This window comes from Oryctolagus cuniculus, chromosome 13 (genome assembly GCF_964237555.1).
Source record: "Oryctolagus cuniculus chromosome 13, mOryCun1.1, whole genome shotgun sequence".
Taxonomy (NCBI): domain Eukaryota; kingdom Metazoa; phylum Chordata; class Mammalia; order Lagomorpha; family Leporidae; genus Oryctolagus; species Oryctolagus cuniculus.
This window is the reverse complement of record NC_091444.1, coordinates 24,678,428-24,693,264: the sequence shown is the minus strand read 5'-3', so window position 1 is coordinate 24,693,264 and position 14,837 is coordinate 24,678,428. Positions and strand designations below refer to the sequence as shown.

The following is a 14,837-nucleotide window of genomic DNA, read 5'->3' as shown; positions in this document are numbered from 1 at the left end:
AGCAGGGCCTTGCAACCCCTTTCCTGCAGGAGCAGCTTTCCTGCTGCCACTCACCTTGGGCCTCGTTAGCCCCTGGTCCCTGAAGTCATCGTCATCACCCACCCCAAATTTCTGGCTTCGGCGTCTGCTGTTGTTGCCAAGCACCTGGGCGTTGGCTTTGAGGACGTGATTCAGCACGTGCAGGCAGTACACGTGGCGGATCTCCTCTCCATTCTTCAAGGCAGACCTTTCTGGGTAGAACAGGTCCCGGTAAGAATTCATAATTAAGAAGAGCTCTTTCTGGAGGGGGGTGAAAACACTACTTGATTTTTGGGGGCCGGTTAGGAACTGGCTGTTGGTCTTGGGCCAGGTGGATTCCAGGGGCTTCTGGAGATGCAGTGACTTCAGGTCAATATCCTTTGGGGGTTTAAATGTTTCCAACTTCTGAAACTTGGATGAAAAGACAAGCTGGCCCAGGATGGGCCACTAGGAGGGAGAGAAAGAGAGAGAGACACCAAGAGCTAAGTTAGAAATGAATTACAAGACCTTAAACTCACATACCTTATCAAGAACTTTCATGATTTATACATATCTCACTCAACCCTTACAACCCTGCAAGGTGGATACCATAATACTCACAATATAGTTCAGGAAAAGCTGAGGTTCTCACAAACTTGTATGATCCAGACAAAGTTTACATAGGGGCAGGTAACTAGCCTTCCAGTTAAGATACTGGTTAAGACATCTGTACCCCATAAAGGAGTACCTGGTCAGGCTTCCTGCTATTGCAGACCCTGAGAGAGAGCAGTGATGGTTCAAGTAACTGGGCTCCTACCACCCCTGTGAGACATAGATAGAGTCCCCGGATCTCAGCTTTGACCTTGGCCCAGCTAGGCTATTGCAGGCATTTGGGGAGTAAACCAGTGGATTGGAGTGCTGTCTCTTTGCCTTTCAAATAAACAATTTTCAAAAAACAGTTTACACAGGAAGGAATGGAGTCGAGGGCAAGAATCTAAAGAATTCATGGTTTCTGACTTCAAATATAAGCTCTTTGCTCCATTGGTGCTCCCCAAGATGTTTTGCAAAATATAATCTGAGGAAGAGTAAAAATTCTTTCTAGAAAAAAAGGAACTCCACACTCAGATAACTCTGGGTTCACAATGTATACTGTAGACTAATAATTCTGGCAAGTCCCATAAGAACTCTGTCCACTTTGTTGAACCCAGAGTTTTACAAATTTATTTGAACATGAGAAAAAAATTTTATTTTTAGAATCCTAGAGAATATTTTGTGGGAAATGAGTTTGGAAATTTTTGCGTTGTAGCAAAATTTGCTAATCTCAAAATAGGATGACCTCAGCAAGTACAGAAAAACAAACTAGTCATTGGTAAAACTATATGAATAAATCCCCAAGCAATTATGCTATATGAAAAAAAGTCAATCTCAAAAGATTATATACTGTAAAATTTTATTTAACATTTTGAAATGATAAAACTATAGAAATGGAGACATTAGTGGTTTCTAGGAGTTATGAATGAGGTGGGGGAGCATAGAAGGAAGCGACTGTGGCTGTAGAAGGGCGCAGGGACTTGCCTATCTGGTGCTGGACATGTTTCACACCTTGATGGGTAGTGGTGGCAGAGACAGGGAGCTACACAGCTGACCAAACCATACCAGAGCTCCAAGCGCTAGCTTCCAATTCCAGCTTCCTACCTATGCAGACCTTGGCAGGCAGTAGGTGGCAGCTCAGTAGTTGGTGCTCTGCTACCTGTGTGGGAGCCTTGCATTGAGTTCCCAGCTTCTAGTTTTGGTCATGGGCCAGGACCTGGCCACTTATGGGCATTTAGGGAGTGATCCAATAGATAGGAACTCTGTTTCTCTACCTCTTGAATAAATATTTTTAAAAATTGCAATTATGAGTACACACACACACACACACACACACAGAGTCGAATGAGTAAAACTGATGAGAAATCTGAGGGTAGTTTTTTTTTTTTTTTTTTTTTTTTTTAAGAATTTACCTGAAAGGCATAGTGACAGATAGATAAAGAAGCACAGAAAGAGAGAGAGAGATACCTTCTAACTACTGGTTCACTTCCCCAAATAGCAGCAACAGCGGGGTCTGGGTCAGGTTGAAGCCAGAAGCCAGAAATTCCATGCGGGTATCTCACACGGGTGGCAAGGTCCCAAGCACTTGGGCCATCTTCCACTGCCTTTCCAGGCACATTAGCAGGGAGCTGGATTAGAAGCAGAGGATCAGGACTCTAACCAGCACTCCAATATGAGATGCTCACGTTGCAAGCAGCAGCTTAACCTGTTGTGTGATAATGCTGGGCCCAGGCAGATGTTATTAACGTCAGTTTCCTGGCTGAAATGCCACATACACTAATATTTTAGGATTTCTCTATATCTTACAACTCCACATGTATCACTAATTATTACCCCAACAAAAATTCTAAAAAAAGATGACCAACTCTCATGAATAGCATCAGCACTGAAAATAAAGAAACAAAAATTTACTCAGGGGCTAGTGCTGTGGCACAGTGGGTTAAAGCCCCAGCCTGCAGTGACAGCATCCCATATGGGTGCTGGTTCAAGTCCCGGCTGCTCCACTTCCAATCCAGCTCCCTGCTAATGTGCCTGGGAAAGCAGCAGAGGACGGCACAAGTCTTTGGGCCCTGTACCCATGTGGGAGACCCGAAAGAAGCTCCTGACTTTGGATTGGCTCAGCTCCAACTATTGTGGCCATTTGGGGAGTGAACCAGCAGATGGAAGACACCTTTCTCTCTCTCTCTCTACCTCTCTCTGTAACTCTGTCTTTCCAAAAAAAAAAAAAAAGCTTAATAGCTGTAGCTGAATAATTTAGCTGTGAACCTACCTCAGACATTTCAAACAAATGAAGAACAGGAGGAACACCTATGAGGGAACTTTAAAAAGTTCATGGAAAACACATATAATAAAGAAACTAGAAACTATGTGTGAATTCTAAAAAATTTTTTGCACTAAAATAAACTACTTTCATTCTATTTTTCCATGAACTTTTTGATGTACCTGCACATTATTTATCGTTAGTAAACTAGATTCCTTTATTTTGAGGCAGCATTACTGCCTCCTCTAACAGGTGAGAACAGCGAAGAGCAGAGATGGATCAATTTGTCATGTGACAGCCCCTTGCAGAGGTCGGTCTAGACCCTGGTGTACCTATCTCAAAGGGATTCTTATGCTTTCTCCAGCATTACCCACGCCCCACCAGGCTCTTCCTATGTCCCACGTATCTACCGGGCCACCTCCACTGGTGTACACCATGCATTCTGGGAGCTATAAAACCCAAGGCCACAGTATTAGTTATAGCTTTTTCCATTCATTACTAGGATGACCAGGCAACACTTACTTCCAGCTCCTGGGTAGTTTTGGGATTTGTGGCAACAGCGTGAATTTCCTTTTCTTTCAGTTCTTTATTCACATGCTGTAGGAATGGATCTAATTTAGAAATAAAAAAAATGTTAGCACACAGTGCAAAGCAGGCAGAGCCCATTCCTCCCCTGTGAACTATATGCTGATCTTCATGGTGCTAACTCATCCTTCTTCCCATGTCCCTTCCCTATCCTCTATCCCAGTCCAGAGCTTAAAAACTTCAGACAGGATCTTCTTCCTAAAGTATTTCTGTACTCACATGACTTACAAGCACAAAAACCTTTGAAGAAACTTCTCAGACTGAAATTCAGAGTATTCTACAATGCAACTCCAACCGGCCTCTCCAGTATAATTTTGGAACAATGTGGCCCTTAAATCCTTATGACTCTGTGCCAGTCCTTCCTAAAACTACAAATTCCAGATTCTCCTTTACCTCAGTTGTGCATATCCAATTAGCCTCAGTTTAACATCACCCTTTGACTCACAAAAAGTATTTCCCAGGAGGGGCCAGTGTTGTAGCACAGAGGGTTAAGCCACTGCAAAGCCAGTATCTCATACCACAGCTCAAGTTTGTGTCCTGTTGCTCTGTTTCTGATCCAGCCCCTTGTTAATGCATCTGGGAGAGTAGAGAAAGATGGCTCAAGTGCATGGACCCCTGCCACCCATGTGGGAGACCCAGATGGAGTTCCAGACTCCAGGCTTCAGCCTGGCCCAGCCTTGGCCATTGTGGCCATTTAGGGAGTGAACTAGTGGAAGGTAGATCTCTCTATCCTTGTCTCCCTCTCTGTTACTCTGCCTTCCAAATGAATAAATCTTTAGAAAAGAAGTATTTCCCAGGAGCCTCTCTGCCAGGCAGTGTTGGCTCTAACAAGAGGCCATTCCCGGTCTCCTAAAGACAGTCATCACTCTGTCCTCTCAGCCTCCTATCCTACCTCATCCATCCCAACACATAAAGTACCTCAAAAAGTTTCTGGAAAATTGAATTAAAGGTTGGATTTATTTTTGTGCAAGAATTGAAACTGTGCAGTTTTTAATAATATATATTTTTCCATGAGCTTATGCATGGATTTGATATTTTTCAGGGGCTGGCACTGTGCCTCAGCAGATTAAAGTCATGGCTTACAGTGCTGGCATCCCACATAGGTGCCAGTTCAAGTCGTGGCTGCTCCACTTCCAATCCAGCTCCCTGCTGATGTGCCTGGGAAAGCTGATGTGCCTTGGAGGATGGCCCAAGTGCTTGGACCCCTGCAACTCATGTGAGACCCAGAAGAAGCTCCTGGCCCCATCCTGGCTGTTGTTGCCATTTGGGGAGTGAACCAGTGGATGGAAGACCTCTCTCTCTGCAACTCTGCCTTTCAAGTAAATACATAAATCTTTAAAAAAAATTTTTGCACCAAAATCATTTTATATTTTTCTTTCTACAAGTTATCTGGGAGACAGAGAGACATAGGCAGACAAAGAGCTTCCATTCACTGGTTTATTCCTCAAATGCCCACGATAGCCAGCACTGAGTCTGGTCAAGCTGGGAGCCAGGAACTCAACCACTTGAACCATCACGTCCTCCCTCCTAAAATGCACATTAGCAAGAATGCAGAACTGGAACAGAGCTAAAACTGGAACCCAGGTACTCCTATGGGACATGGATATTTTAACTGGTAGGCCACATGCCTGCCCCCTAAATTTAAGCTCTAATTCAATCTTCCACAAACTCTTTGAACTATTCTCATATGTGCCTATCTTATCTAATCGAGTAGACAAGATCACTAACGGCAGATTCCATACCTGACTGACTACTATGAAGGACCCAGGAATGCTCACTATACACTGACTTGAACAAATGACCTGCACTCCAGGTAACTTCTAGTTCTCTGAGCTAGCCATCCAATCATTCCCAGTCTCCTTCATTAAGAAACAGAGCAAAGTTAAATGACCCATCCAGGGACCTAAACAGTCAAACCTCAAATGAAATATACCTTGTACTAAGTACCTGAGAGAGAGAAAGTAAGCAATAGGACGTAAAATCTCTAGGTGCTAATTTACCTGCCCAGGCCAATCAGCCAGAGAAATTTTAGTCTAGGCAAGTTTCCTAATGTTTCCTCCAGATTTTCTAAGTTTTGATGCTCAGAATGGGGTCTGTGCTAAAATTCTACAATTTCTATCATCTGCTTCTCCCTCTCCAGCCAAATGAGGATTACAACTTCAGCTTCATCGAAGGTAAAGCTGAGATGAAGAAGGTACTGGGAGCAATGCAGGTAGGCAGAACACAGAACAAGATCACAGGACTCACCCATCCAGGCTCAGGCTGAGAACCTACAATAGACAGCAGAGACCTGGCTAAGTCTGCCTTCAGCACATCTTGACCAAGAGACTGCCACTTGGTTACGGGCACGGTCAAGAGACTCAGAGACAGGGGAGATCGGGTAGAGCTTTGTGGCCTCGAGGCTCTCTCTGGTAATAAAGACCACTCAGGTTAGCTATTCCTGGGTCTCACAAATCTGCAAATCTACTCCTTCAAACATGAGAAGCAAGTGAAGGGCAGAGAAAAACATGTGAAGGATTTTCTCTTCTTTCTCTTTCTTTCCTGCTTGGGGAGGTGATCAGAAGTCTTCCTTGGACTCCAGCTATAGAGATGGGAGGCCTGGGGAATACGTCTTATCCACCAACAATTTTTGTTTATTTGTTTAGAGATTTATTTGCTTATTTATTTGAAAGGCACAACAAGACATGGAGAGACAGAGAGACATTCCATCTGCTGGTTCACTCCCCACATGGCCACAACAGCCAGATGATTCAGCAGGAGCTCCATCCTGGTCTCCCACGCAGGTGGCAGGGGCCCACACACTTGGGCCATCTTCTGTTGCCTTCACAGGAGCATTAGCAGGCAGCCAGATCAGAAGCCAAGCAGCTGGGACTCAAACTGGCACTCCAATATGGGAATGGCAGCTTAACCCACTGTGCCACAATGCTGGCCCCTCCTACTACTAATATTAAGCAGCTTGCTCTCCTAAACATCCCCCTCTATTCCCAGCCAACACTTGCTAACTAGTGAAAAACAAAACATTTCTGTGAAAGCATTTTTCTCTAGCTCTGGTTCCAGCTAGCCACTAAACCCTCTGTTTTTATTGCCGCTTGTTGCGGTGACAGGCGGCTTAACGTCTACCCACCAAACACCTGGCAAATTCAAACACACACTGTGCTCTGACCTTGTGATACTTTCAGAAGAGAGTTGTCCCTGCTCCCAAGGTCTTCAAGGAAATTGGTTTCCAGGCTGAACAGTGACTCATGTTTTGCATCTGTGAATTCCTCTGGGGATTCCTGGGATGTGCCCTGTGCTCCTTCCCCGCCTTTCTCCTTAGGGTCAGCAGATAAGGCCACATCTGCAATTTAGAAACAGTTTGCAATTGTACTTCTACAGACAAAATTGAAATCCTTAGTCTATATCAGCATTAATATTCATTCATATTTGTTGCTATTATTTCCTTTTAAATAATAATACTTCAAGTGGAAGATATAGAGTTCACTGATCCAGTGTGATGGTTACTTTCATGTGTCAATCTGGCTGCCCAGCTATTCAGCAGAATATTGTCTGGATGTTTCAGCGACAATGGTTTAGATGGGATTTACATTTCAATTAGCAGGCTCTAAGCAAAGCAGATTATTTCCTATAGTGTGAGTGTACATCATGTAACTAGCTGAAGGCCTGACCAGAAGAAAAGGCCGACCTTCCCTATGAGGGAATTTTTGGGGCAGTCTGCCTTTGAACTTCAGCTGCAACTCTGGCTCTTCTGGGTCTCTCACACGACTGCCTTTAGACCTGAACTGCAACTCCTGAGTTTCCAGCCTGCCAGCCTCCCTCATTTTGGACTTGCCAAGCCTCCACAATTACACCACCCAATTCCCTAAAATAGGCCTCTTTCTCTATATCCCGTTACCCTGCTTCTCTGGAGCTCACTAATACACTCAGTTCCAGGGACTTACTCTAAAATGGTAACTAGACAACGTAAACCAAGATGCACGTGAACAAAAGGCTGGTCAATGCACCAATGACAGTGGTAAGAAATAACTGAAAAAATGTGAACTATCTATCAATGGGGTACTAATTAGACCACCACATATTATTTACAACTGAATACTGTGTAATTAAGAAGCAAAAGTGAATCCACACATTTACAGACATGGAAGAAGGTTCACAGCATACTATTAAAGAAAACCCGTAAGTTACACAGGCAGACCATCATGCACATACACACTACTCTATGTACATACTTACACTTACACACATATATCCAGAAAACCGCAGTCTGAAAGGTTGCACACAATGTTACAGGTGTTATCTCTGGGTGGTGAGGATATAGGTTAACTGTATTGCCCTCTAAAATTTTTACAGGCAATATTTATTGCTTCACAATAAAATACATATTTTCATTGTTAAGAATACAAAAGCAAGCAAGCAAAAAAAAAAAAAAAAATCCTAAATCCAGGGCAATAACTCCTATCCCACTATAGTGGATCAGTTAAAATACTAAGAATGGTACCTAACACCTTAAAATATAGGAAAAAAACAAGGATTTAAGACAAAGAGAAGTAGTATAGTGAGATGTAAAAAGTCACCCAGATATATTGACAGCGGAAAACTACTCCACAATAAAAAGTGATAAGCTACAACATGAACAACATAGATGGATCACAAAACCAGAGGAGCAAAAGAAGCCAGATGGTAAAGTGTTCATATGGATAGTCTCATTTATATGAATTTCTAGGACACCTAAAACTAATCTATGATGGCAGAAAGAGGCCAGGGTTGAAGTTTTGAGAGGTAACGGAAATGTTCCGTGTCTTAATTTTGTAGGTAATAACATGGGTATATACCTTTATCAGAACTCTGCAAGTTGTATACTTAAATTGGGTATATTTAATTGTATATAAATCATACCTCAATGAAGTTAATTTTAAAGTTAAACAAAAGAAGTCACCCAGAAGTGGGACAGAATTCCTTTGGGTTTTCAATTCAGTTTTTCCCCTAAATATTTCCCTAATTTTCACTGGTAGCTTGTGACCACTCAGTAACTCTTTAACACATAGCTTTATGTCTATTACGTGTATATGTATATATATCCATGCAATTATCAATCCACTGCTTGAAAACTGTTTAATATTTTTATGTTTATCTTGCACCAAACCTGGTATACCTAAGGGAGGAGCAGTAAGATCTTCTGTAAACTGAAACAGTCACAAAGAAGAACTACACTCTTGCTCTGTATCAGGAAGTCTCTCACTAGCACTGATGAAGTCCCTGAAATCGTAAGCAAAAACATTCTTGCTGCATTATCCCAGCAAGAGGGTTCTGTGTTTCCATGAGAGCCTCAAAGACATGATCAAACTTAACATTAAATCTCTACTTTGGATTTCACCCAGTTCACACAGTATGGGGCTTGGTGCCCAGGGGGCACTCTGAGGGGCCACCACCAAATACACTCACCTTCCTGCAACCCCAGAGACTCTGAGACAATCTCCTCCTCCACACTGGCGTCACTACCACCACCTTCATCACTCATTTCTGCATCATCCACAGCACTGCCTTCATCCTCTTCATCCTCCTCCTCCTCCTCCTCGTCTTCTTCCTCAGAAACGTTCTTCAGCGTAGCAAGCAGTTTGTGGTACCCAGAGACGTGCTCAGGCTCACTATCTGCTTCACTTTCAGAATCCGAAGTGTCTGAACTCTCAGACTGGAAGGAAAACAGGGCATTAAAAACAAGAACTATGTTATGTTTATTGCTATCCTCAGACTATTATCAAGCCCACAGGTTCAGACTTTGCTAAATAAAAATTAACTTTTCTGCAAATATTATGTAATCTCATCCATTCAACCAAGCCCCGCACCAAATTTACTTAAAATACCTCATTTAGCTACGACTCCAGAGCCCCTTTATGTCCTCTGAACTGATACCCCACATGTAAAGAAACTGACTTTTAAAACGGTGGACTTTAGGTTACAATGGCATTTAACTTACATCACAGATATCAGGGTACTCGTTTAAAGGAGCAACAAGAAAGCTGGGAAGCAACTAATGAACGTAGCCTCTTCGTGTTGGCTGTAAGGTGGAAGGACCTTTGTTCGTTTCCTACTCGCTCTCTGACTCTTTGTTAAGCAAAAAAAGAACTACTAAGAGCTCAGGCAGGCTGGTCTCAGGGCAGTTTCAAACAACGGCTTCTAAGTCATCAGTCATAATGCATTTTTTAAACAGATACCTACATTTAAAGCTAGGCAACGTTACCCAAATAACAGCTCAGAACTGAACTGAAAGAGCAGAAACGTAATCCAGCTTTATTAGTATAACCAGGTTGGGTATCTGTAATCCAGAAATTCAAGATGCTCCAAAATCTAAAACTTAAAAGTAACTTTTAAATTAATTCTCTGAGAAGGAAGAGAGGGAGAGAGAGAAAGAGAAACAGTGAGCCAGCTCCCTTTCTCTGGTCCACTCTCCAAATGCCTACAATGGCTGGGGCTGGATCAGGCAGAAGCCAAGAGCTGGGAACTCAATTAAAATTTCCCCTGGGGAGGTGGGGGTAGAAGGTAGCAGGAGCCCAGTTACTTGAGTCATCACCATTCTTCTACCCAAGCTTCAACATAAACTTGATGTTCTGGCTTTAATTTTAGCAGAATTCATGTTGCCCTGATAGGGGGTCTTTTCAAATAGTCGCCTTATCCTTCCTAGTGTCCCAAACTAAATCCTGCTGACAGTAGAGTTTATTTTGGTTGAAAATTTTTTTGAAATCCATGAATTTTTTTTTTTTTTTTTTTTGACAGGCAGAGTGGACAGTGAGAGAGAGAGACAGAGAGAAAGGTCTTCCTTTTGCCGTTGGTTCACCCTCCAATGGCCGCCATGGCTGGCGCGCTGGGGCTGGCGAACTGCGCTGATCCGATGGCAGGAGCCAGGTACTTATCCTGGTCTCCCATGGGGTGCAGGGCCCAAGCACTTGGGCCATCCTCCACTGCACTTCCTGGCCACAGCAGAGAGCTGGCCTGGAAGAGGGGCAACTGGGACAGAATCCGGCGCCCCAACCAGGACTAGAACCCGGTGTGCAGGCGCCGCAAGGCGGAGGATTAGCCTAGTGAGCCGCGGCGCCGGCCCATGCATCATTTTTTGATAAAACGCATTTCCTAAGATCCTGCTGAAGGTCATTATTCCAAATTCTAAAAACTCTGAAAATCCAAAAAATTTCAACTCTGAAACCCTTCTGGCCCCAAGCATTCCGGGTAAAGGAATATTCAACCTAGATAATCCTCAACTATTGTAAAGAAGGCACTAGGCATTACCAGTTGACAAATCTGTGGTTTTTCTTCTTTTCTGGAAACCCTGAAGAGAACAGAAAATGTTAAACTAATTACTAGTTTGTACCAATCAGGAAAAAAAAAATCTAATGATACAACTTTAAACGAAAAGGCCAGAATATACCGTTATAAATACATCAAAACTACAGCCCTGTAAAAACTATATATGCACTTGAACTTGCAAGAATACAGTTCCGTAACAGACAAGTGAGAAGTTTACCGAGGTCACACGACAAACACTAGTCACACACCACCTGGCTCTCATCCAGAAAGACACAACTTAGCAAGTAAAAGACCGCGGGTTCCCTTTTTCTGCATTACAACGGCCCTCACCGGGCAAATAACGCAGCCCAAAGCTTTGGGGTGGGCACTAAGATCACCCCTGATTCCGGACGACTCTACCGGGGCGTTTGTAAACACTTCAGAGCCACACGCAAAAACAAATCACCCCAAACCACCCTAGGGAGACTGATGACCACTGACACCTGCCCGCACGCCATGGGCGTGTCGTCTAGGCTGAAGCTGCGCACAGTAAGAACGCCCGAAGCCCTGAGAACCCAGTCCAGCCTCCGCGGAGCCCGACCCCAGCACGGCGGGGCCTGGGGAAGCGTGGGCTGAGACACGGGCGCTACGCTCAGTGCCTTGCGAGACCAGCGGACCAAGCCCAGGAAGCTGCAGCTCCCGCGAGTAAAACACACCCGCACCGCCGGCGCCAGGCACGCCCACCCGGACCTGTCATAGAAGGGGTGCTCCTCGCCGAAATCCCGAAGGTGCTTCTTCTGCTTTTTAGTCAAGGTGTTGAGCAGCTGGGTCTGGCTCCGGCTCCCGCGTTTACCCATGGCTAAAGACTTTCTCCCGCCTCTAAGCGTCGCGGGTTTTTTACTACCCGGAAGTATTCACGTCAACACTCGCACGTGGGCTCGCTGGCGCCGCTTTACGGCGGAAGCGAGGTGCCGTAAAGCAGATCCGCGTTACGTCGTTTTGTGTGACAGGCGTTAGAACGTCCGGGTCCCGACTCTGCCCCCTACCGGGGCGCTTTAGAAACTGACGCATGCGCGGCGCAGTACGTCGAACGCGGGGCTTTGGGGCTTCCTGAGGTTGATGGGCACCAGGAGAGCCGCGCTGGATGCTCCTGGGGGTGTTGTGGGAGTCAGCCTGCGTGAATGTGTAGTGGCGGAGGTTGACTGCGCTGACTGTGTTATACTGTCACAAAACTACCGACCGCCGTTTAAGGGTGGCGGTACATCTCTCCTAACCATCCCAACAGGGTACAGCTATGTCTTGTTAGTAAGCCTGGCGAGGAACAGGCTGTGTCCGCTCGCTGAGAGATTCCCGCCCTTTCTGAAAGGCCTTGAGAGGCCCTGGACGCAAGCCACTGACAGCAGCAGAAGCATATGGAGAGAGGCAACATGGCTTCCCCGGATCACCCGGAGAGAGCCGGCCCCAAGGCTTAATCCAGGGTTTGCCAGCTGAAGCCAGGCGAAGGCTGATGGGGGAATCGTTCAAGGTGAAGGGACCGTGTGCACCCCGAGCACAGTGGTGGTCACACCTTGTGTATGGTTGCCAAGACTCATCAGACTGTACATTTAAAATTGGTGGATTCTGTGTGTGTGTACATAGTAGCCAAAGCAAACAAAGAAGAAAGAGCCAAAAGCAGTACTGGGCTCGGTACCGGGGGCAAGAGCCTTGAGGCCGTAGGATGGACTGTGAGAGATCACGTCTTTAAAGACACAGGCCCAAACATGGAGCACAGCGCTCATTGGATACACAGGGACATGTGTAAGAAGACAGGTAAGCCAGTGACCCAGAGTGGGCGGGAACACTTAGAAGCCATCGGAGACTATGGCTCCGCAGCTGGGGGCGCTTCCGTGGGAAAGTGGACTTGTGCTCACCACTGTGTCACATTGTAGGGTTACAGAATGACCAGGATGCCGCTCGTGTCGGGTGTAGTGGCTGCCTGCTACTCTAAAGATAGGGTTCTGGGGTGCTTGGGTGGGAGAAGACAGAATAGGCTGAGAGAGGCAGAGCAGTTGGGTGCCCAGCTGCTGGCCCCAAGGAGACCCATAAACAGACCTCTGTTGTGTAAGTCCAAGATAAAAAGTACAGTCACGTAGGTCAATAAAAGGCTATTTGCGCAATGTCGTCATCTATTTTAAGGCACAGAGCACAGTATATCCTGGCTATAACAATACACAGCCATGGCTTTCCTCTCCTCCCATAATAACCCAAAGGGCCCCAGCGTCCCTCCCTGGGGGCCACCAGTGTCTTGGGGTTCTTCCAGGCATCTTCTATGCAAAGCCATACTCTTGAGCACCGGTGACACTTTTCTCTCTCTTGGTTTCCACATTCTTGCGGGCCTGTGTATAAGTCTACAGCATTCTCAGGTTCAAGCAAAAACTCATCACGTCCTGCTCACACAGCCTCATCCTGGGTTCACTGAACAGTGGAAAATGAGCCCCTTTTCTTCTCCCAGAAATATTTATGTTGGCCTTGGACAACACAAAAGCGTGTCCTTTTTGGAAATGTAACCTATGAAGCCAGGGGTTTAGATGTTTTTCCCACCCCCTGTGAAAGTTCTTTTAGTACAACAGCATGAAGAAGCTGTATATGCCAACAAATGGAGGCTCTTGGAGAATTGTAATGTAGACGCAATTTCTCCCTCCCCTTTTTTCTGACCTCCCTCAGCCCCTTCTTCCCCATCCTCAAGGCTTTATTTTCCCTTTCCTAATAAGCACTCTGTATTTTCAGAGTTAAGTGTGATCCAGGAAGCAATTTTCTACATTTACAAAGGGATGTCAATAAATGAATAAGTTCCTCTTCCCAGGGCATATGTAATTTCTGAAGACTCTCTGGGATGATGATCTCAGAGTGGAGAGGGATGGCCATCCCGTAGGACAAGAATACAAGAATATTCAGGAAGCTGTTGGTAATTTCAAAGAAAAATCTTTTCTATGGAAAATTTCAAGTGTAGTATACAAAAAGTAGACAAAATGGCATAATGAATTCCCAGCTACTGATTACTCAGCTTCAGCATTACCAAGTCCAGGCTATCTTGTTCTATGTATCATCCACCCACTGCCCCTACCCCGACTCTGCAGTCATTTGGTAGTAAGTCCCAGGTATCAGACTTTTTTTCCTCTGTAAATAATTAACTATGCATTTCTAAAACATAAAGGTGTGAGGCAGGAATTTGGTCTCGCAGTTAGATTGCTGCTTGGGGCACCTGGATCCTGTAGTGGAGAAGCAGCTCTGCTCTCAGTCCTAGCTTCCTGCTAATGTTCACCCTGGGAAGCAGTAGAGATGGTTCAGGTGGCGGGGTCCCTGCCACCCAAGTGGGAGACTGTGATTGAGTTCCTGGCTCCTTTGGCCTGGCCCAGCCCCAGCCCCAGGTATTGTGTGCACTGGGAAAGTGAACAGCAGGTAGAAGTCTCCCTCTCCTCTGTTCTTGTCTTTGCCTCTCAAATAAATAAATAATTTTAAAATAAAGGTTCTTTAAAAAAACATATTCCACCTAAAAAAGAAATAACTTTATCACATATCCAGTGTCCAATATCTCATTCTTTTAAATGTCATAGGAAATTGACACTTTATTGGTTTAATGTAGTCTTTATTTTTTTTAAAGATTTTATTTATTTGAGAGAGAGAGTTACAGACAGTGAGTGGGAGAGATAGAAAGGTCTTCCTTCCACTGGTTCATTCCCCAAATGGCCGCAACAGCCAGAACAGAGCCAATACATAGCCAGGAGCTTCTTCCAGTCTCCCATGTGGGTGCAGGGGCCCAAGGACTTGGGCCATCTTCCACTGCTTTCCCAGGCCATAGCAGAGAGCTGGATAGAAGTGGAGCAGCCAGAACTAGAACTGGCACCCATATGGGATGCCAGCACTGCAGGCACAGGATTGACCTACTGAGCCACAGCACCGGCCCCTAATGCATTCTTCTGTTCTCTGTGTCTTTCCTGCCTTGGTTATTGGACCTAGAAATTTGTTGCAATCGGGATTTCCCTCTTCCTGCAGAAGGCATCTGTTGTCTAGGTGCTTTTCTTCTGGCGATGTTACCAGCTATTGATGCTCAGCGTGTGTGTATTCATTCATGCATGCGTGCGTCCTAATT

At 45.1% G+C, this 14,837-nt stretch overlaps 2 protein-coding genes across 6 annotated transcripts in view; one reads left to right on the top strand and one right to left on the bottom strand.

Annotated features, from left to right (window-relative positions):
• UTP25 (UTP25 small subunit processome component) overlaps positions 1 to 11,682 on the bottom strand; it is a 67,918-nt gene extending 56,236 nt beyond the window's left edge. For 2 of the 5 annotated variants that reach the window (XR_011381418.1, XR_011381417.1), the window contains exons 1-6: positions 11,459 to 11,678; positions 10,712 to 10,751; positions 8,873 to 9,119; positions 6,597 to 6,770; positions 3,371 to 3,459; positions 55 to 465 (exon numbers count right to left, since the gene is read on the bottom strand). Coding sequence is in view for 3 of the 5 variants with exons in the window: in XM_002717536.5 (XP_002717582.2) it covers positions 55 to 465; positions 3,371 to 3,459; positions 6,597 to 6,770; positions 8,873 to 9,119; positions 10,712 to 10,751; positions 11,459 to 11,565 (1,068 nt within the window). In the remaining 2 variants the exon portion in view is untranslated. Of the gene's footprint in view, positions 1 to 54; positions 466 to 3,370; positions 3,460 to 6,596; positions 6,771 to 8,872; positions 9,120 to 10,711; positions 10,752 to 11,452 lie in introns of all 5 variants that reach the window. The other 3 variants (XM_002717536.5, XM_017347811.3, XM_070055237.1) reach the window with 3 other exon arrangements.
• An 11-nt stretch (positions 11,683 to 11,693) lies between these two features.
• IRF6 (interferon regulatory factor 6) overlaps positions 11,694 to 14,837 on the top strand; it is a 47,859-nt gene continuing 44,715 nt past the window's right edge. The window contains exon 1 of the mRNA XM_008268456.4: positions 11,694 to 12,517. The gene's annotated coding sequence lies outside the window, so the exon portion shown is untranslated. The remainder of the gene's footprint in view (positions 12,518 to 14,837) is intronic.